General features: G+C 44.9%; 1 protein-coding gene across 2 annotated transcripts in view; it reads left to right on the top strand.

The window, feature by feature from the left end:
- Positions 1-8,842: 8,842 nt before the first annotated feature.
- ehbp1 (EH domain binding protein 1) overlaps positions 8,843-21,266 on the top strand; it is a 165,161-nt gene continuing 152,737 nt past the window's right edge. For both annotated transcript variants that reach the window (XM_062519094.1, XM_062519093.1), the window contains exons 1-2: positions 8,843-9,198; positions 10,296-10,760. In XM_062519094.1, the coding sequence (XP_062375078.1) occupies positions 10,657-10,760 (104 nt within the window). In that variant the 5' untranslated portion in view covers positions 8,843-9,198; positions 10,296-10,656. The remainder of the gene's footprint in view (positions 9,199-10,295; positions 10,761-21,266) is intronic.

Here is a 21,266-nt window from a genome sequence, read left to right as displayed (position 1 = left end):
ACAATGCTAGGTTGAGCATGGACATGCCTCTCATGGTTATGTGTGACTGGTGGCCATTGTTGCTTTCCAGAACTGTCTTTACGAGGTGAGGAGAAGGATATACTGTACTTGCCCTTGTCCCTTCCCGTTCAGCTTCAGGAAACCGGAGGCAGAGGAATGCTCACTTTTTCCACATTTGCCAAAGTGCCTGCCGCTCTGAAAAGCTGGAAACTCAAGGCGCTGGAAAATGTTTTTCTCTGGGTAAGACTCAGGGCGGTATTTATGTCTGAGGAGTGTGAAGAGGATCAGACAAAGCCTTTAAAATGGGTGGGAACAGTTGTTATTTTGCCCTGAGATCCTTTGTTTTTTAACTGCACGTCCAAAGTAGTTTGAATTCATATGTAAATGATTAAGAGCGTTTGCGGTAACGTTACATAAGATTTGGGAAAATAGCTCACAGTTCAGTGGTTTGGCAAAGTAGAAGCTGCACCTTCTATCAACAATCATCAATTCTGCATATTTTATCTGAGCTGACAAAAAGAGCAAAAAAACATTTCTCGTATTTCTATTTCTTGCACCTCAAAACAATGGCCTAACTAACTTCTGGTGAAAAGTTTGTCATTTGCAAAACCTCTCTGCAATTCAGCACAAAACCATAGGCAGATGTAGGCCTAGTCCTGCACAGGCTTTGCAGTGAGTGGGATGTCTTTCTGCCCATTCAAGGGTTGGGGGACCAAATATCAGTGATGGGCAAGCTACTTAGAAAATGTAGTGAGCTAAGCTACCAGCTACTCTGTATTAAATGAAGCTTAGCTACACAAAAGCTACCTAAAGACAAAATGTAGCAAGCTAAGTTACATAAATTTCACAAAAGTAGCTTACTACATCAGAAGCTACTTTGTAATTTACAAAACAATGAACATAAACCAATAAAGTGAACTTCTTCATGACATGTCAGTGATATGGCAATGACCCAGCCAACATAATTCAGCATACAAGATACAGTAACTTAATTATCTTGGTGTACACATGTGGGCTATAACATATGTTAATTTCAAAAACAATAACCAAAATCAATTTGAGAAAAACAGGCTCCATGTAGTGAAAGGAAGGTAGGGCCTATACTGAGTGAGTGTGCATATGTGGTCCAAATTAGATTTGCCCATTTCTTAAGTTTGCAGGATAAACTTAAGCTCTTAACTCTATATTCTAAGTAGCCTGCTTGATTGTTGGGTGGGTTTTCGCCTCTATAAGCTTCACCTCCCAGTTTCATTCCACTTGGCTGAAATGTTGATGCTACGTTTAAAAGTACAATTAGGCCTACCCATTCAGTTTATTTTTACCACAAGCAATATTAAACTTGTGAGCTCCACAAATGCTCTGGAAAATGTAGCTTCTGTAAAAGCTACAGCACTACATGGTCAAAAAAACAGCTAAGCTACTGAAAAGCTATCTGCTTCAGAAAATAGCTACACTACCACCAAGCTACTGAGAAATGTAGCTAAGCTAGTAGCTTCGCTACAAGTAGGGAAGCTACTGCCCATCACTGCCAAATATAGACTGTACGTATGGACATTGTGTGGTCTTTCCCCCGACACTGATGAAGGCCCATCTCTGTAATTTACCCTCACTCTGAACTGCAAATGTGCACACGGAGATGCATGAGGCAAGAAATTACAGTAACATGTCATGGAGCAAGGGCAGTGGTTGGGAAATATGGGGGAAGAACTGGAATGTGGCAGCTGAAGCCATTATGAAATACACATTGGTACCACACTCTCCTCGCATTGGCTCACAACACTGTTACTGAATCACTCTTGACAAAGATAGATGGATGCGTCTCTCCTACTAAACAACTTTCTATTCAATCATTATGATAGAAATGCCATGGTAGGAGAGGTGCAGAGTCTCAAATTAGAGTCATCAGGTTCGAATGTGACATTGTCTACGATGTGTGTCTGTGAAATGTGACTCTCAGGAGTCTTGACAAGCCCTCTGTTATACGGCTACTAATGGTGAGGTTTGGCAATGTGCATCCCTGGCACACAGGATGTTCACTGCATTAAAAAAAAATAAAAGGAGAGAGAGAGAGAGAGTGTGTGTGTGTGTGTGTGTGTGTGAGAGAGAGAGAGAGTGTGTGTGTGTGTGTGAGAGAGAGAGAGAGAGAGTGTGTGTGTGTGTGTGTGTGAGAGAGAGAGAGAGAGTGTGTGTGTTGTGTGTGTGTGTGTGTGTGTGTGTGTGTGTGTGTGTGTGTGTGTGTGTGTGTGTGTGTGTGTGTGTGTGTGTGTGTGTGTGTGTGTGTGTGCAAGAGAAAGAGAGAGAGAGAGCAGCCAAAATAATAATTTTACATGTTCTGTATTATGTCTTAATTCTTCTCCTCAGAGACTAAAGGCTGACTGTAATGATGGATTATATGGCTCCTAACAGCAAACCTGCACCGCAACAGCACAATCTCTGGGTCACTCTGACCTGAAATTCCATTTGAACAGAGACAGAGGAGTCCCAGGTGAAACACATGGGCAGCAATTAGCCTGCCAGGATGACTTATGGTGATTCTGACACCCACTTTTGGCTTGTGGCTGTAACACACAGGTACCAGAGGACCCACAAACGTAACAGTCGTCTGCATTGGTATGCAGTGTTTGTAGACAAAGCCTACCCTCTACAAGGCACGGCATTAAAATGAGATGATTAAGACTAAACGATTAGCCTTATCAAGCCTCTCTTACCAGGCAAACAAAGCTGGAGAATTAAAGCAGAACCGAGCTGGTTATCAGGGGGATCTTAGCACATAGAAACACTATTAAGCGCTATTTAAGAACGTTTTTCTCTGATATTAGCACTCTGAGGAATATTCACGAGATTTATCCCGCAAAGTCTCTCCGTCGGCCTGATCCCCTCTCACGTGGATTAGCGCTTACACCTTGTCGGTGTCCTTTGAGACCGCGATGTTCTCATAGAATGCGCCATCACACCCCAACCAGCAAATCCGCAACAGAGAATTTAGTTCCCACATGACTCTACACTCACTTTAGTTCTCTCTCTCTCCCTCCCCTCTTAGGTGACATTGGGTCCTGTTCTGTTCCAAACAACAAGATCAGGGCGGTAAGTCAGTATGCTGAGGAGGTGAATGCTCCAAAGAGAGCTGAGAGTTGGACTCTGTTGCTGTTTTTCTTGCCCTATGGCATGGCATTACTCACATGCCTGAATACCTGCAGGCCCACAATGCTTTCAGACCACCGACAACCAATCATGTGGCTCCCCATGACTGCCCTCTACATGCATAACAGTAGAGAAAGCATCGGAAACATCTTGCCAAAAAAATGTGACTAGCACATGATGTTGCTATCTATTGTGCTATGGATAGAACTTTTCTGTCATGTAAAGATTTATGGCTGCTGTCTCCTCAGACAAAGGATCATCAGCACAGACAGACACCAAATAGCACACATCCTCTCCATGATGCTTAAAATGAGAAAAGCCGGGGGTAGAGTTCCACATGCAGCCTTTAATTACATTATCCTTAGATAAACAACGCAGTCAGACTGCATAAGCTGGGCCCAACTCCTTCCACGTGTCGTCAGACAGTGGAGCGAGGCAGCAATGAGTTAATGGGCCTTGTCAGTTTCTGTCTGTGTTCATTTCATTTCCGCCCTCCTCCCCATGTCTCGAGGAGAGCCAGCGTAGGTTAAAGCTAATGCATTTTCTCTCTCTCTGTCACTTTCGCTCTCTCTTCATATATATTTACATGTACCTCAGCTCTCTCTTTTTCTCTGTCATTTCCCCCAGTACACTGTGAATCAACCATGGCACCCCTGGTGCAGCCAATATTTGTTCACCTGCAAGCGATGAAGGAGGCATCATAGAGGGGATCATTAGTTCTCTCCCACCCCTCTCTCTTTTCCCTCCCTTTCTTGTTTTCCTTCATTTAGCCCTCTTTTTCTTTTCTTCTTTCCACCACAGTCCTCTTCTACCACTCTCTCTCTCTCTCTCTCTCTCTCTCTCTCTCTCACTCACACACACACACACACACACACACACACACACACACAGCCCTGTAGAGGCCCAGTTCATGCTCCTCTTATCACCTTCACTCCTGGTGCCCCATGGTTCTTTTAAACTGCTGAGGATCTGCTGCCAAAACAAGTAAAATCTCGAGATCCTCTGTCTCTCTGCCCTCTCTGTGTTTGGATAAGAATTCAAAGAGAAGGGTCCTCATAATAAACTCAACACCACATTGATTATGTTCCCTCCTCTTTGGGTTTCTTCCCATGAAATACTCAGCATGCTTTACGCTTACATTTTGTGGACAGCCGGCTCAATAGACTTTCTTGATAAAAAGTCAGTAAATCAGGAGAGAGGGCTGCATGAATGTTTGTCCTCTTTAAAGACATCAACACCAGGAGATGGTATTGGACAAGGCCAAATCCATCAGTATAAATAGCCTATACTTCGAGACAACATCTTTTAGATCAACATGGGTAAGTCAGTGAAGGGACTGTCCCTCATTAAGACTGTCCAACAAAGCTGACTGAAGAAGACAATATTGAATAAAATGTCCTCCTAATTTTAATGGCAAATACTTACAGTGAATCACGTGACTGTACTGCAGAAGACAATATTTAACTTTGAGTGCAACCTTTGATATGGCCACAGTTGACAGCACAAAAGTAGACAGTCAGCACTCAGCATGCAAACTTTTTTTTTTAAGAATAAACGTAGGCATTATGTGATGTGTCACAGTGATTCTTTGCCTGCCTGATGGGTCAAAGTTAGTCTGTCTGTGTTCCATATGCACGTTGAGTCTTGGATTGGTTTGTTTACAAACCCAGCAGCCAAATAGCCTCGCTGATAAATAACCCTCATTTTTCTTTCCTCGGCAAGCCACCCGCACTGTCAGACCTCCCCATAATCTCACACGCAGACAGTCCCGACACAAAGCGCCATTCTTCTTTTCAGTCTCAGACCAACTTTCCCTGTACTCTCAAAATAAGCCATGATTAGAAAGAGTTTGATGCGATTCTGACAAACTGACTGTGATAGCGCCGTGTCCCCATCCCTGAGAGAGCTTGCGTTCGCCAGTCTTTTCCGAGGCTTTCTGGGGGAAGTCTTTTTGAGCGCGTTGTCTCTCTGCTGACTCCTCGTCGCTGCTGGAATGCTGAGAGTGGGCTAAAGGCTGTTGATGAATAAGCATTTCTTTCTCCTTTCTCTTTGTCTCCCTTTGTTCTGTCTCTGAAAAAATCTCATCTCTTTAGTTAATCACAGACTCATTCTCCAGGGCTGCGTCTGTTTTTCAGAACCTCTTTGTTTTTGGTGAGAGCTCAATGCCAGACAAATGAATGAAATGAGGACAAATGAAATCAAAGAGGACAAATTAATGAAAAGCAATTCTGTTGTTGGCTTTAATTATTACAACACCACAAGCCATGTTGAGCATTTCCCCTCTACTGCCCGCATATTGTACACACTCACGAGTGTAAGAACAGGAAGAAAGGGACAACAAACTTACACGGCACTCATTTCAGAATGACTTTGTCTCATAAGCTTCTCTCGAAACACCTGACTGCAAAACAACATCTCTCTAGCAGCATGTGGTCGATGTGAGTGGATAACCACAGAGACATGTAACAGTCAACCCAAGACACACACACACACACACACACACACACACCAAACACACACACAGCTGTAGAGCCTGTTGGGAGGGTTTCGATGCACAGATGGATCACCCTTCAGGCCCCAGTGCCTCTGGTCCTCGGCGGGTTGCCTGTGGCGCGCAGAGCTCTCAGATGAAGATTTCTGTAGAGAGGAAAAGATTTCTATCTGTGACAGAAACACAGGAGATCAGAAGGGATATTGCACATTTTTAGCGTTTCAACTTTATTAATTCAGTAATCATTAAGGTTTCCTAATTTCCCAATCTCGAGCTGGATTGATCCCAATCTTTGTCAGATTGCAATCACTAACCAGGCTGGCGGAGGAGGGTCCTTGATGAAATGTTTTGGAGATAAGTCGAAAGTTATCTGTGGCCCAAAAAAGGCAAAAGTTTGTGAACCAAAGGGGAAGTAATTGAAGTCAATCATCTCACATCAAAGCCATGCAGGGTGAAACTGCTAATTTAACCTGGGAGGGTGAGGGCTGAGGAGAGAGAGTGCCGTTTTCATTTTTAATGAGTTCCTGCAATCAGTCTTTTGTTTATTTCATGTAGAGCTTTGATTACTTTGTCACAAAGGTGGCTGTTGCCACATTAGGAAAATTGCCAGACTTCTAAAGGCTTTCCCCTCTCATCTCGTCTCCTCTGGGATTTTACTAGAAACCCCACAGAATTTATTTGGTGTTTATTGACTCTGGAGAGGCAAGACCTCTCTGCCAGTGTTCTGATCTGTAGGCTGCAAAATGCCAGTCACAATATTGAGCTGTATGGAGCCTTTCAGTGAATATGGAGCAGTCTTTTCAAGTTTGCCTCACAACCAGGCTTCTGCGAATTTCGCCTTAAGCATGCATTCAGCAATAGGTATAGACTGACTGTTATTTGATTAGTGTAGTGTAGTGTTTGTGTAGAATTCATATTATCCCTCACTGTCCGATGAAGGAGAATTAAGACTTGAAGACATGGATGTTCATTTTAAATCATTGACCAATCATAACAACAACAACAAAAAAACATAAATTTGAAAGCCCTCCAAAATAACATTAGTCAAATTTTATTTATGGGAAATTCTACATTTAATCTGTTGGCTTTGAATCAGGGAGAAGGATCCTATGAAGATTCATATAAATCAAGATATGCCAGACCCCTGTTTCCTGAGTGCATCGGCTGAGGCATACTGGCCAATGAACTTGGATCTATCAGGGCTCCTTATGAGTCAGGGTGGCATCACTTACTGGAAAGATGCTTATCTCACTGCCGGGCCTCATTCTCAAATGTCCACAGGGAGACTAACAGGAAACGCCATGCTGTTAGTAGGGCACATATAATACAATCTGCAGGAGATGGCATATCCAAAATCAAACGGAGCTATATACTTGCTTTTTGTAGCCTATTTGACACTGAAGTGATATTATTGTGTGATGTATTGTGGATCAAAAAAAAAAAAATCATTGATCGACTTCAGGTATCACAGAAATTGTATGGAGAATGTTACATTATTTCACATTTGCAGTGCTACTTAATCAATTTCTCTATCTGAGCAGAAAAGTGACCGTTATTTGGCAAGAAATGTGACCACATGTTACTTTTTGGCCGCCACTGGCAACTGCCAAGGAATATATCTGACACCTAGGCCTCAAGGGTTTTGTACTTGTTAACAGGTCATCCTAATGGCCACTATAGCTTGTACACAGGGCCTCTGGCTCAAGGGCTGCTCTCAGATAGAGCTGCTATTGGGTTGCTCTATAGCGAGGCTTAAGAAACCACTCAGTTCTTCTTTATCCCACTTGTTCACTCCTTTGCCTGCATGGCGACAGACATGCTCCACACACACACACACACACACACACACACACACACACACACACACACACACACAGACTCACAGCCACTACCATTGGACACATCATCACACATACCGACCCCCATACAGCCAACACTGAATCAAATAAAATCTCTCTCTCTCTCTCTCTCTCTCTCTCTCTCTCTCTCTCTCTCTCTCTCACACACACACACACACACACACACACACTCACTCTTGTTGCCCCTTGCTCCCCTGTTGGTGCCATGTAGGTGCACCCATACTGGCAAGTCTGTTTTTCACAGGATCGTTTGTCACATCAAAGCATTCCTTGACACATGCAAGGCTCCTTCTAATCTACACACTGCACTCGAAATCCATGAACGTTGAAGTTAAAGTTACATATCCTCTCTGTCACTTGATTTTGGATTGACAGCCAGATATGCTAGAATAAAAAAGAATTGTGTCAACAAGTGCCACTTGAAGCATTAGTGTCAGATTTCTGTAAGATTCTAAAGTCATAAAAGGACAAAAGGACAAGTCGTGTCTGAACAGCTCCAGATGAGAAATGCAAACCACAACAGCTAGCCTGACCCAAACTTTCAACTATGCATTCCACTGATCCCAGGAGATAGGAGATACAGCTACACACACACACACACACACACACACACACACACACAGGAAAACTATCAACCTGAAAACAACTCTTGGGAATATTTTCACATAGACTAGGCTATAAAATGTGACAAAATGTTTGTAAAACCACCTGTCACATTTAATTATAGCCTTCACTAGGCTACTGTTTGTGTTTCTAGATTTTTTATAAATTTAAGTCAGATAGGTTAACCTATCTATCATTCTATCTATCTATCTATCTATCAAAAAGGCTTGCATATATGCAATATATATAAAGAAAGAAATAAACTAAATGTAGCTGTTTACATTTAGCATGTCCTAACTGTGTTACATAGGCCTATATCATGAGGATTTTGTCTGGGTTCAACTATGAACAATATGTTCAGTTTCTGTAATATCTATAAAGGATGTCGCATAGCTTTAACTGGTGAGAATGTCAACAAAAGTGATTGACATCTAGAGAGGCCACAGGTAAGCCTCAATTACATAAACAATTTGATGTCAATGGAGAGCGTCGACCAATAATAAGAGAAATGGAAGGACCACACGTCACAGGGATTCCTGGATGCAGCCTGCTAGCATGTAAAGGCGGGACATGAAAACCTGATGGACGTTTAAAGTGGCCAATAATATGCTTCAATAGGTTGGGAAGCGATATGAATGTGTAAACATTTGCGAGAGAACATCCAATGATATCTCTATTGGGGCGTTTCTTTTTAGCATTTCGCGAATGTTTGAGTGAACGTAAAGGGGGGAAATGATGGAGGGTTGAGTGTTGAGTTTGTCAGGACGAGGTTGCTGGAATTTCACGGGTTGGGGTTGGACTAACGTTACTCGTACTCCGTTTTTCTTGTTGGTTGCCAACCTCGCCAATTTCTTACTCATGTGTTACTGTTAACTTGGAAGAGGCCTATAACGTTTTTGTTGCCAAGGATTCATTTATGTTACTTTTATGTTATGATAGTGAGCTAGCTTTTGCTTGCTGAATGGCCCATAGTGCAGAAGTAGCTGGTAATTGGCAAGCTAGCTAGCTAGCTGGCTACATGCAGCCGGGTAGCTCGCTAGCTAGCTTGCTACTTAGCGCACCATTCAAAGGAGGATTAAGCTAGCTTGCTAAATATTTAAAGAGGTGAGTGGCAAGCGTCTCTTCTTTTCAGTCTTGTATTCGTACATTCGTAAGCAACGTTAGCAGAAACATCTGCATAGCAATTAGCATGATGCTTGGAGTGTACTGAGGGTTCAGTACAATTCCAACCCAGATGTTTTAAGGTTACACAGTGTTCATAGGGGTTAATGTACCTCAGTTTTAAACAACGTAACTGTTAGTTGACCATAACAAGTCAGTTAAGTGTTTCAAGTTGCTACCTTGCTAGCTCGCAAAAGTCAACCAGTGTAATACATGATTACGACCAAAGGATGAAAATTCATTGCTCTTTAGCTTTGGAACGTCACTATTTCCATGAAACTGGTTGCTGTGTGCTGTAGTGATATTATACGGATTATGAAGGAACATTCTGTCTGCCTGTCAAGTTGAATGTGAAGTTTACTTTCAACCTAAGCTATGAGAGTAATTTTGGTCCACTTAGCTCTACATTCAGGGTAACTTATGTTGTGTGAGGCACAGAGATAGCTTGGATGCAGCTTTGATGCTCAATGAAAGAATGTGCATTTATGTGACATAGTTCCAATGTCACCACCACCTATACATTTATGTAATATTGAACACGACAAACATGTCTGTTTAGTAAGTTTGTATTTGCCGGGATGAAAACAATTTCTCCTCGCGGGTGTTTTCCTTCTCAATTGGGCTCTAAACCCGGGCGAGCGATGTGGTTTTTTTTCAGGAATTTTGCCTGGAATGTTGAGCTAAGTACCTCACGAGAACACACAGGGGTGTCTTTTCCCAAACATTATGATTTATGTGAAATGAGTGGTTCTGCACGGGCACCTTGGGCTACGTCCAAATGCAATGTAGGCTATTCAACGGAACCCATATTTCTGATAGCACGTGAGAGTGTTTCTGTTTCATAATTAAAGAGATAGCCAAAAGATACCTTGAGCTTGTTGTGCCATGATATGCCGCAGGTAGCAACCGAATGATTGTCGGGTGTGTTCTAGTAGTATCCTACGCTTTTGTACGCGCGCCCTTCCTTTACTCCTGCCAGTTTGATTTGTATCTTCGTTAAGATACACACGGGTGCTAACTGTCGCTTTCTTTCCCTCTAGGTGTGTGAATGCTGTGGATTATGACGGATTGATGTTGGAAACTCAAATCTGGATTTTACTGGGCGGCCAAAAGCATGCACTTTGTCAAGTCGGACCCACTGGAAAGGAAATTCCTTGTCACCGTGTCATGCCACTTCGCCAGCACCATCGCTACTGTTTTTAATGGCTTGACACTTGTGTTGTGATTGTACTTTTTGTAACAATTTGCAATGAATATTTTTCGCTAGATTGTCGGCAATGAATGTACACAAGTGGATTTCAGTCTGATACTTTTTAAACACTTGACCAAGGGCAAACCTGGGCCAAAGCTAAAGAAGGACGGGACAAAAAAGAAACACTACTCTCCGTTCATAAAGAAAACATGGCCTCAGTTTGGAAAAGGCTGCAACGTGTGGGGAAACACGCGTCCAAATTTCAATTCGTGGCTTCCTACCAGGAACTCATGGTGGAATGCACAAAGAAATGGTGAGTTGTCACCCCTGCACACGAACTTACGGTCGATGTCGACTGTCCGAGTCTTTCTTTCCCCTTTTCTGCACGCCAGGCGATGTAGGCTATGTAGTTAATTAGGACTTGGGCGCTAGCGCCTGCTCTGGAATGCTGAGTTGGCCTCTGTGATTTATATACGGTCCCGCTGGAGTGCGGGCATATCCGCAGATTGGGAGGGGCCGATGTGTTTGACTCCTCTGTTGCAATGCATGCTTTCTTCCTCTGCCTGTCTCCTGCTAGCTTACTTTGGAGCTGCTGTGCTGTCACCCAGAAAATCGCCGAGTCACGGCAAACAGTATCTTAAGTTACAGAATAAACAACATATAAACATAATGTTAATGTTGATCTGGGGGATAGCATGTTTAATCTGATTTACTCATGCCAGAAACGGTAGATTGTAGGGCACAGCAGAAATTACTTGTAACAGGCCACACTAGTACAATTCTTCTAGTGTTGCCAGTGGTTGTTTGGCTGTAGTTGATACTTCCTCCCAATTGTCCAGTTCTCCAACTGTTGACCCCAGTCTTAAAATTTCAGCCCCCGACCACTTTATAACCATCATGTATAAATGTGAAGGCATGGCCATGACTTACGTTGGTTTCTTGGCTTGGTGGTCCTGGCAGTAGTGAATTTTGAGCTTGAGGCTGAGTTGGGGTGTGTCCTGTACTATTATGGGACATGACCTGTAGGCACAGGATTAGGTGGGGTCCTCTCCCTCAGGGCAAGAAGTTCTTACCTCCATATGCTCAGTCAGTCAGTTAGGAATGTATTAGAGGAACACAAATGAAATAGTATTTATTGCTTAACAAAACAGTAGCGTAATTGTTATTTGTTTTATTGTTTTGTTTTCTAACTATCTTGTTGGGAAGTCTTTGTTACAGATTTCTGTTTTCTGAAGAGAATCAGTGTAGTGAGTGAATAAGCACTATTGAGGGATGAGTCTTCACACAACTGACAAGATGTTGAAAGGTTGTTGTTGTAGAGATACTTCTGCCTGAGGAGTTTATTAGGTAGTGTGTGTGAGTGTGTGAGAGTGAGAGTGTCTGTTACTGTTATCTGTTACTGCCCAGCTAGTGTTTACGTGCTGGCACAGCGTGACTGTTGCACTTTGGATTCGTCCAGTTCTGTTGTAGTGGAAAAGTTTCCATCTGGTGTAAGTGGAAACAGTCCCTTGAGCTCAAATGCGGCTCATGCTCAAAACCCTGGCTTGAGTTTTTTTTTAAAGAGCACGGATGATTCCCCAAAGCCGTGTGTGTATTATGGCACCGGAGGAAATGAGGACCAGGAGAGGATGGCATCCCCTGAGAAGTAATGAAGAGGATGAGGGGAGTTGAAGGGGTTAGGTTGGCAGGGCTGGGGAGTGGAGAGGTGGATGGAGGTTGCTAGTGGCATGCAGCTCACATGAGCCTGGCGTGCCTGATGTATGATCAGTAGCCCAGCAGGATCATGGGATTTCAGCATGCTGCTGATATGTGGCAGTAGTGATTATCCAGTCAGGCCTCAGGCTTAGAGAAGAAGGAGGAGAAGGAGGAAGGGGTGGGTCCTACAGCTTTTACAGCTTCAGCTCCTGCTGGAGCTCTCTCTCTCTCTTTTCTCTTTCTCTCTCTCCCTCCCTCCCTCCATCTCTCTCTCTCTCCATCTCTTTCTCTTCCAACATCTCTTTCTTTCTTCTCTCTCTCCCTCCATCTCTCTCTCTCTCTCTCTCTCTCTCTCATGCCTGTCTGGGCCATCAGTGTCACAATGGCGCAGACAAATCGATTATGAGCACTCACTTCGGCTTGGCTGTCCAGCGGTGAGCGGAGGGCCCTTTGTGGGGAGGATGTGGTCATTGTCCCACCAGGAGAGCCACATCTTGAGGCAGTGTTCCCAGGACTGCTTGCGTTGCCAGGATACAGGCCGTGACATGCAGATTCCTTTTAGCAGTGAGGATGGGGAGTGGACCAGTTAGAAGAGAGGCAGCCAGGCCCATGTGATAAGCGTGCTATCAGCAGCCGTGGGGTCAGAGGCTACACGTCCTGGAATGAAGGGAGTTGAGGGAAAGGATATTCTCAGAATTGCTTGTCTTCCTTCGAAATACTCTGAACTGCAGTGTGCTGGAGGGCTATGAAAGCTATGTGTGTGTGTTTGTGTATATGGGAGCTTGTGAGCTGTGGGAGCTTGGCTTTGCCATGCAGTTATTTCCCTAAAGCATCTTCTGGTTTAAGGGGGATACAGTGTGTGCAGCTGCCAGCTTAGTGACCTTTAAGGCTAGGGCCCATTTGAGGTGCTGAGGATGCACAAATACACTTGATTTCATTGCTCTGCCCCCCGTCTCCTCCTTGCATGTGTGTGTCTCGCTCATGAAAAGTTAATCTCCACAGTGTGAGCGTGCATGAGGAAAGCTGCACCCTTGACACCTCAATGCTGATTGTTCAGGCATTTGGCTGCTGCTGCTGCTGCAGCTTTAAGGGCTTTCTCTCACTCTCTCCATGGATTCTTCCCTCTCCGTCAGCCCCCAAAGCATTTTGGGATTGGTGCAGCATGGTCACAGAATTTATGATAATGGTCACAAAATGGGGAGGGAGACTAGTGGTTCTGTGGAGAATGTAAGCTTATGGGCTATACACCTATAAAGCTGTGAGTACCTCATTTACAGCCACTTTTGCTGTCAGTTTTAGTCCATGCATTGATTATAGGCTTGCAGATCCCCCCCCCCCCCTTTGTTAAAGGGGTTTATGTGTCCGTGCTGTTTTTTTGTTTTAAACAGCGTTTCCTTACGCAGACATACCACAGGACAGAGTTGGTGTCGTCTTTTCTTGAAAATATGTTGGCTCGAGTCGACACACACTTGAAGGAAACCAAGGCGCTTCATTTCAAAAATTTTTCCTATCATTTCTCTTTTCCCCAAACCTGTGGTTCTTTTGGCTTTTCTGAGGGGCGGGAGAGGGAAGAGTCTCAGAAAGATGAGTGAAATATTTCAACATCCTGTCTGTTGGCTGGGCTGACAGGCTCCAGGAAACTATTTCCTGCCGGATTCATACAGTTTTGTCTTTCCCCTCAGGAAGGTGTGGAAATACACCACCAGGTCCTGCCCATTACAGGTGTGCTTTTACACTTGAAACACACACACATACAGAGGTGCACACACTACAGTATGTATAACACGTGTAGTATGTTTTCTAACGCACACTGAGAATCAAGAAAGCTCATACCCCTCCTCCTCAAGAAGTGTCTGCCCCCCCACCCCCTCCCCCTCATTCGTTGACGTCATTGCTTTTTTTGAGCGTATGGTAACTAGCAACCTGCTCAATAATTCATATCCGTGGTTCCCTTGTTGCCTTCCTTATCAGGCAAAAACATCAGTTTTCATGGGACCAGACAATGTCAGCTGGTGCTTTCTGTCAGTGATAGCCTAATTTGCTCTTTGCACAGCTGTTGCTGGCTCTAGACAGCACCACTGGTGTCCGGTCTCTGTCCTGCTGCCAGAAGCTTGGACTCACAGGACCCTGTGCCGCCTCTGTGTTCAGCCAGAGATGGTCAGAACTGCGCCTCCCTGAGTGTTTGCCTGTTTTGTTTCCTACCCACAGATCGCACCGGGCTTGTTTTCACACGGTCCTCTGCACACTGTGATTCAGCCATGCAGGCGAGGATGGTGGCAGATCATAAAGCAGATCTGCTGTCCAGGAACAAAGCTTGGTGTGACGGTCTAGTCTATCACATCATTGGCAAACAAATCAACAAAAAACATAGTGTGTCTGGCCCCCCCCCCCCCCCCCCCCCACACACACACACACTGTTTTTTTTCCCTGTTATTGATGACTTGGTCAGTGAGAACGCCCATAAGTAACTCTGATTACCCTGCACTATTGATCGGTATTTGATCAGTTGTTTTCACTAGTGATACAGTGAGTCAGAGGCAGATAAATAACAGATGAAGAGGTGGGGCATGTGATAACTACTTGTAACGATTTGTGTCTGTAGTAGAAGTTCACTTGTCAAGATGTATTGGAAAGGTCATATTTCTCATTGGCAACAGGAAGGTCTGATGATGCTATGGTAATCCCTGTTTGAAGTGATACATGTGATTCTCTCTGTCTGTGTATTTTGTTTAGTGTGCTCAATTGTTTGTGCTCGACATGTTCCATCGGTCTTCTAGTGGGGGAGAGAGAGGCAGATGTTTATAAACTGTTTTGGGTGCATTTCAGCATAATTTTTCTTCCTTTTTATTTGTCTTTCTTTCTACATGTGTGTGCTTGCTTGTGTTTCATTTTGTCTTTTGCTAATAGCTTTCCTTTCTAGGGTTGTACACCGCACTCTCCAAAGCCAAGGTGCCAGAAAAACGTCTGTAATATAGGAAAAAAGTCTCTGCACACTCAGATCCATGCAAAAAAGTGTCTTTACTTATACCAAGCTTTCGGTACTTAGACCTTCAATAGCTAATAGCTTTCCTCTAAGTTCCTGGAAACACGTCTATTTAAGGTCTATTCTATACTCCATATGGCATGACTGCATTACTGGAAATGACCAACTATGAATTCTCAAAGAGAGAATGGATACCCTTATATTATATAGCTGTGGTAATGCAGTTATACTGCAGTATAGAGCTGGACTCCGTATTTAAATGTAGTCTTCTTTTGAGAATAAGACAGGTAGTGCCCCCCCAATTTTTTTGTGCTTCACATTTTACGACGTACACACAGAACATGCCTGTATATATAAAAAAACACATTTGGTTAACATAAACTTCCCTCCCTGTGTTCCATCCTGAAATGTCACTGGGTCATGCATTTGTAACTCTATGCATTGTTTGACACATGTGGTTGCCACAACTTACGGTAAGCAGTTTCACTGTCCCAGAAACAAACTCCCTATTGCTTATGTTCTCAGTTTCTTCTCCTTCCCCACTTCTTTTTCGATTACCTACACATGTGCAAACCTTGGAGTGTGTTTGAAGCTAGACTGTGTTTAGCGATATGTGTGTGTGTGGGTGGGAGGGCTTTTGGTTTGGAACGTGTCCAGAGGAGAGGGTGGTGTTTGCAGGCTAGAGAGCTCTGATGCAGCGGTTTGTGCTGCTGTCCTCCTTCCCCACTCCATCTTTCATCTGACTTGCACTCACTTTTCTCTGCTGTTCCACTGGCCTGCCTGTGCGTTTATATAATGATGCAGATTGTTTAGACCTGAAAAACCAACTCTTATAGCTCAGTGATGATGGTCCCTGGGCTACACACTGGAGGTGTCCAGAAATAGGTGCTCAAGTGAAGGTAATCAGCTCACTCTCTCTCTCTGTGTTCCTGTGTTTATCACTGGTCTACTACAGAACATGCCAAAGGCTACATCCACATTATTCTGCTTTTAATTTGAATCCAAAGCACCTTTGTCTCTTGTGCCTCCCGCCCATACCACTCAAGCTCCTGAAACCAAATGATTTGGAAACGTTGTCGGCCCCGTATTCTTTTGAAAACGCCGGCTTGGCCTTTTCGTGTGGACAGGGAATCAGAAACATCTGGAATCAGTGACGTAGAAGTCCATGTTCCCTTCCTGATTGGACCTTGATAGTCTCTTGCTTCTTGACACTCACACTCACATCGACTGCTACTACTAGCCTGCCGGTGGTGAATGCAACATGGAGTGCAACTGAAAAGCAAGCTTTACTAGCCTTGCTCTCCTTTGCAGCATCTGTAGTGTACTTTGAATTATAGTCATGTGATTTGTGCTCCAGGTATCCCCTCCACATGTCTAGATGCCCTGTGCAGACCAAGAGTCAGAAATTGAAAACGTGCTGTGTGGACGGAGAATGTATTTAAAAAAGAAACAACGTTCTAAAACGCGATACAATAATTTCCTGTGTATTAACCGCATTGTGTATAAGCCGCAGGACAGTGTTTTATGCGAGTTAAAAAAACAAAACCATATTGATACCATATTAACTGCCCCCGTGTATTATATACATAGCCTCCATAGCTGAAGATGCTTTGTAAAATCGATGTACAAGCCGTGGCTAATAGTTGGGGAAATGACGGTAGTGTGGATGTGGCCTAAGGCTGTGCTGACTCCTGGGCTGTGTTTTCTGTCTGACCTCATGTGTTCTGCTCTGATTGTTTTTGTTGTCTGTTTTCTGTTCCCAAACTGCTGAAGCTGCATGGGTGTGTGCCTCGTGCCTCTCCTCTCCTCTCAGCCCAGCACCCCCCTCTCCCCACACTCTGATTGCATCCCTGCCTCAGCTCTGCCACTGTAATCTGCAGTGCTCAACGTGTCATTAGCCCCCCCCCCCCCCCCCCCAAACACCCCCTCTCCGTATTTCTCATTCTCTCATCCATTCTCTCGCCCTCACACTTGCTCGCAAACAGCCGCTGCAGGCAGCTCAAGGTGTGAAACCCTGCAGTCAGAGCTTCTATTGTCACACTCTGTAGCGCAGGTAACGCTCAATAAGTCTCCCTCTCTCCCTCCCCCTCCCCCTCTCTGTCTCTGTCTCTCTCTCTCATAGTCACACATATCAATGGAAAGCTTTTAGAGGGCTCCTGCACCAGCTGCTTTCTCGCCTGAGAGCTGGAAAAGAGCATCACACATTATGTCCCTTTTTCGAAACAACGGCCTGCATTAACCGCGTGTGTGCTCGTTCACGGCTGTTAATGTCACCAGGCGGCCTGGAGGAAAAACTGCGCGCCTAATGTGATGAAAAGTGCCCCTCGTGCCACAACCCCACAGCGCACCCCCCCCCCCCCCCCCACACACACCTCACACACACACACACGCTCTTGTCAAAGCCACTGAACACACCCGTTGACAAATCCAAACCGCTCTTCATTTCTCTCTCTCTCTCCCACTCTCTTCACACGCTGCCTTGAGTGATTGAGGCCTGTTGGCTGTTTTCTGATGTGCTGTTTTTTGCTTGATGTGTGGTCAGTCAAAAAGACCCCTTTTTTCTTTCAATCAACCCCCCCCCCCCCTTCCTCACACCTCCTCTGTTGCCCCCAGCTATCCACTGCATGATCCTAATGTGGGGTTCCCCTCTCGGTTTACCACGCTCTCATCCTCCTCTTGTCGTTTCTGTCTGTCTGTTGTGGCTGATATGATGCCTGGTTGATATCATACCTAGAAGCTGGTGTATGTCTGCGGTTATGATTTATTTTTGCATTGATGTGTGTGTGTGTGTGTGTGTGTGTGTGTGTGTGTGTGTGTGTGTGTGTGTGTGTGTGTGTGTGTGTGTGTGTGTGTGTGTGTGTGTGTGTGTGTGTGTGTGTGTGTGTGTGTGTGTGTGTGTGTGTGTGTGTGTGTGTGTGTGTGTGTGTGTGTGTGTGTGTGTGTGTGTGTGTGTGTGTGTGTGTGTGAGACCAATGGAAGCAGCAGTGCCTCAGCTTCTCCTCAGTGCATTAGACTATGCTGCTGCTCTCCAAGGACTGCCATCATAGTTGGCAGCTAATTGAAAAAGATTTTCATATCCGCACACACACACACAGGCACACACTCAAATGAAGCGTGCAACCACTTTCTCATCTGTTTCCCACAGCCTACAGCTTGACTTTTCATGTGAAACAGTTGTGTGAAACAGAAGCCTGCTTCTCCGCACGCATAGGGACACCTGCATTCACTGGCTCCGGAACAAAGCGTCAGTTCTCACTGCCAGAAATACTTGGAGGAAGAGAAAGTAAAAATGAAGAGCAAAGTGCAGGGACGCGGGGGGTTGGCGATGTGGCAGGGCGAAGAAAGTCCCTGAGAACCAGACTGACTTACGGCCAACAGTCAGACGCCTGATAAGGTCTTGTCGGTTGGTGAGCGTCTGTGGCTCCAATTGGTGCAGTGTGCGCAGTTCTGCCAATGCTGACAGACTTCTGCCAACTACCTGACGTCAGTTGAACATGTTGAATCTGCTGAGGTTTAGTTGACAAGTTGATTTATTTAGCCTGCCTACTTGTTGCTAAGGCGTAGTGTAGTCATCAGATATAAAGGAGATGCACTCCTGGCAGTTGACGTTTTCTCTGGATGACTGGTTCAAATAACAATTTCACCATAACTATCAGCTTCTCAAAATGTTCTTGATTTTAGATATATTACATCCACATATCGCACTGGCAGCAGAATGTTTCCTACGTCTTAGTTGATGGTGGGCACTCAGAATTTGTTCACAATTTTTCATGCCCACATTGGACCCACAAAGTGACTCAGTCTGGACACAACAAACAGTCGGCATTGCCGTGTGTGCTTTCATGTCGGCCAGATGTGCCTTCACCTTTAGGCTTGTGGGGATTACTGAGGGTGTTGGGTCTGTGACAAAGTGCAGAATAACACTCCCCCCCCCACACACACACACACACACCACCAGTCCCATCTACCCATTCTACCTTTACCTAAGGTTTTTGACCCTTGCTATTGTTATGACTGGACTGTCTGGGCTCTGGACACGGCCAAGGTGTGGTGGTGCAGCAGCACCACCTGTCACATGATGTACCCTCCACCACAGACAGTGCGTGCAGGTTTGGAGACTGAAGCCGGTAGCATCGATGCTGCAATGAGGTGGTTGCAACATGGTTCTAAATATAGAAATGATATTATCACCTGCTACATGATTATGTTAATTGATGGTAAACGGCAACTCCCAGTCCATAGTAGGACTCGCAGCAGAGCTTTGTGTGTACACCGCAAAGCCATCCCCTTCGTTATCTTCGTCACAACAAGATTAATGTGGTCCAGCTCATGACCCCTAAATCCCATTATTGCTTGTCTCGGTAAAATTTGATTGTTGGTGCCCTACAAAAATCCATTGGCCTCTTCACCTGCCTGCCAGAATGGCCATTGTATGCTGAGCATCGCGGTGCACAGTGGTGTTCACCACATCGTTTACCTCGCTGTTACACACTGGTGACCCCGAGAGAAGAGTGACTGATGCGAAATGGGGTTTGGAATCCAGAAAAGCGCCCGCCCTCTGTACTTCGGCATTTATTCCTTCCCCCCATTTCACGGGCAATTTGCCCTTGCCTCTCGCTCTTGCCGTGCAGCGGCGCGGGCACAGCCCGACTCAGGGGGGGAAAGCTCCGGAGCTTTTAAATGCCACTGTGACGGATGCCTCTCCTCTCCGCTCTTCTTTAAACAGAGAGAAGTCGAAGGTGTGAACGCTACATACCCAGAAGGAGCTGTTTGATGCCGATGTACACACACACACACACACGCACACACGTTTGATGATGCAAGGCGCCCCTGGTGAGCCCACCTCAGTTGGCAAATTAAACCCACTGAGCTCTGGGGAGGAGAGAAGACTCAAGGACTCTCCTGACAAACACGGAGAGACGTCTTGAAGAGATTCACATCAACTCCGTGGAGATTTGCTCCTTGATCGGGCTCTACAGGAGCATGTCAAGCTGCGTCTATCCTGTGGGATTTGGGGGAGCCGTTCAAGGTGACGCGGAAGAAACCAGCCTGGTCTTACCCTCTTTCTCTCCATCACTGTCAGCATCAAACCATGTGATGGAAACTTTTATTGGTCGTGAATGTTAACACAATAAAATACAGCAACAATTTTGTCAGCACTGTAAGAGACTTTTGTTAAGAAGGCAATTACTGGCTGGCATACTGTCAATATGGGAATTTTCTTTTGCTTTTGTTTGTCTTAAGGTGATTGTGGCCAATATAGTGCGCTTCCAATGTTTACACGGCTGATTCAGCTTCTCCTTAAAGAATTTCTTCATTATCTCTTGCACTGACTGCATCCTTTGTTCTTTTGTGCAGTGAAGTGGTTTTTTTTTGGTGCGGTGTGTGTGTGTGTGAGAGTAGCCTTCCAGTCTTCTCCGATGCTGCAGTGTCTGTCCTCAGAAGCCCTTTTCCTGCTTGCCGGGTTGCAGCAGGGAAGACTTCAGTCATAATGGGGAGCAATAAAGCCCATTTTATCACCCAGTCTAAAAGTCAATAAAATGAATATTTCCATTACGATAGACTACTTGATGGAAGAAAATGGGGCAGTATGGGAGTAGAACCAATGTCAGCCACAATTAGTTCTACACTACTGGTGGTAAATTGGTTGTAAACTAAATGGCCGTGTTGTCAAAATCGGGACATTTGTGTAATTGATAGAGGCTTTGGCTCAGCCCTTGTGAAGTATTGGAGGTGCTGCTTATTGAGGTGGATCATATCCAGTTTCCAGCAGTTATGTGGGAATGGCGTATGTGCTGCTGCTGCCAGGTTCAAACAAAGAAGCAACGTCCTTTGGTTTATTGTGTGAAACGGCAGATTTCAGGTGGTTTTCAGGTCCGACTTGCAGATGGAGGCTGTGTGTGTGTTATAACTGGAGCCGATGGACTAGAGAGACTGTGTGTGTGTGTGTGTGTGTGTGTGTGTATGTGTATGTATGTGTGTGCAAATGCAGCATATGTCTATAGAGACTGCAGGCTGTGTGTGTGTGTGTTTAGCGGCAGGAGTAGCATGTCTCTATAGAGAGACTCTCATGCTGGAGTGAGTAGAGGGCTCTTGACGCCTCTCTCTAGCCCCCTTCAGCTTTATCAGCTTCAACACCGG

This window comes from Sardina pilchardus, chromosome 18, assembly GCF_963854185.1.
Source record: "Sardina pilchardus chromosome 18, fSarPil1.1, whole genome shotgun sequence".
NCBI classification, from domain to species: domain Eukaryota; kingdom Metazoa; phylum Chordata; class Actinopteri; order Clupeiformes; family Clupeidae; genus Sardina; species Sardina pilchardus.
Note: the sequence above shows the minus strand (reverse complement) of the source record. Positions and strands in the feature narration are given on the sequence as shown.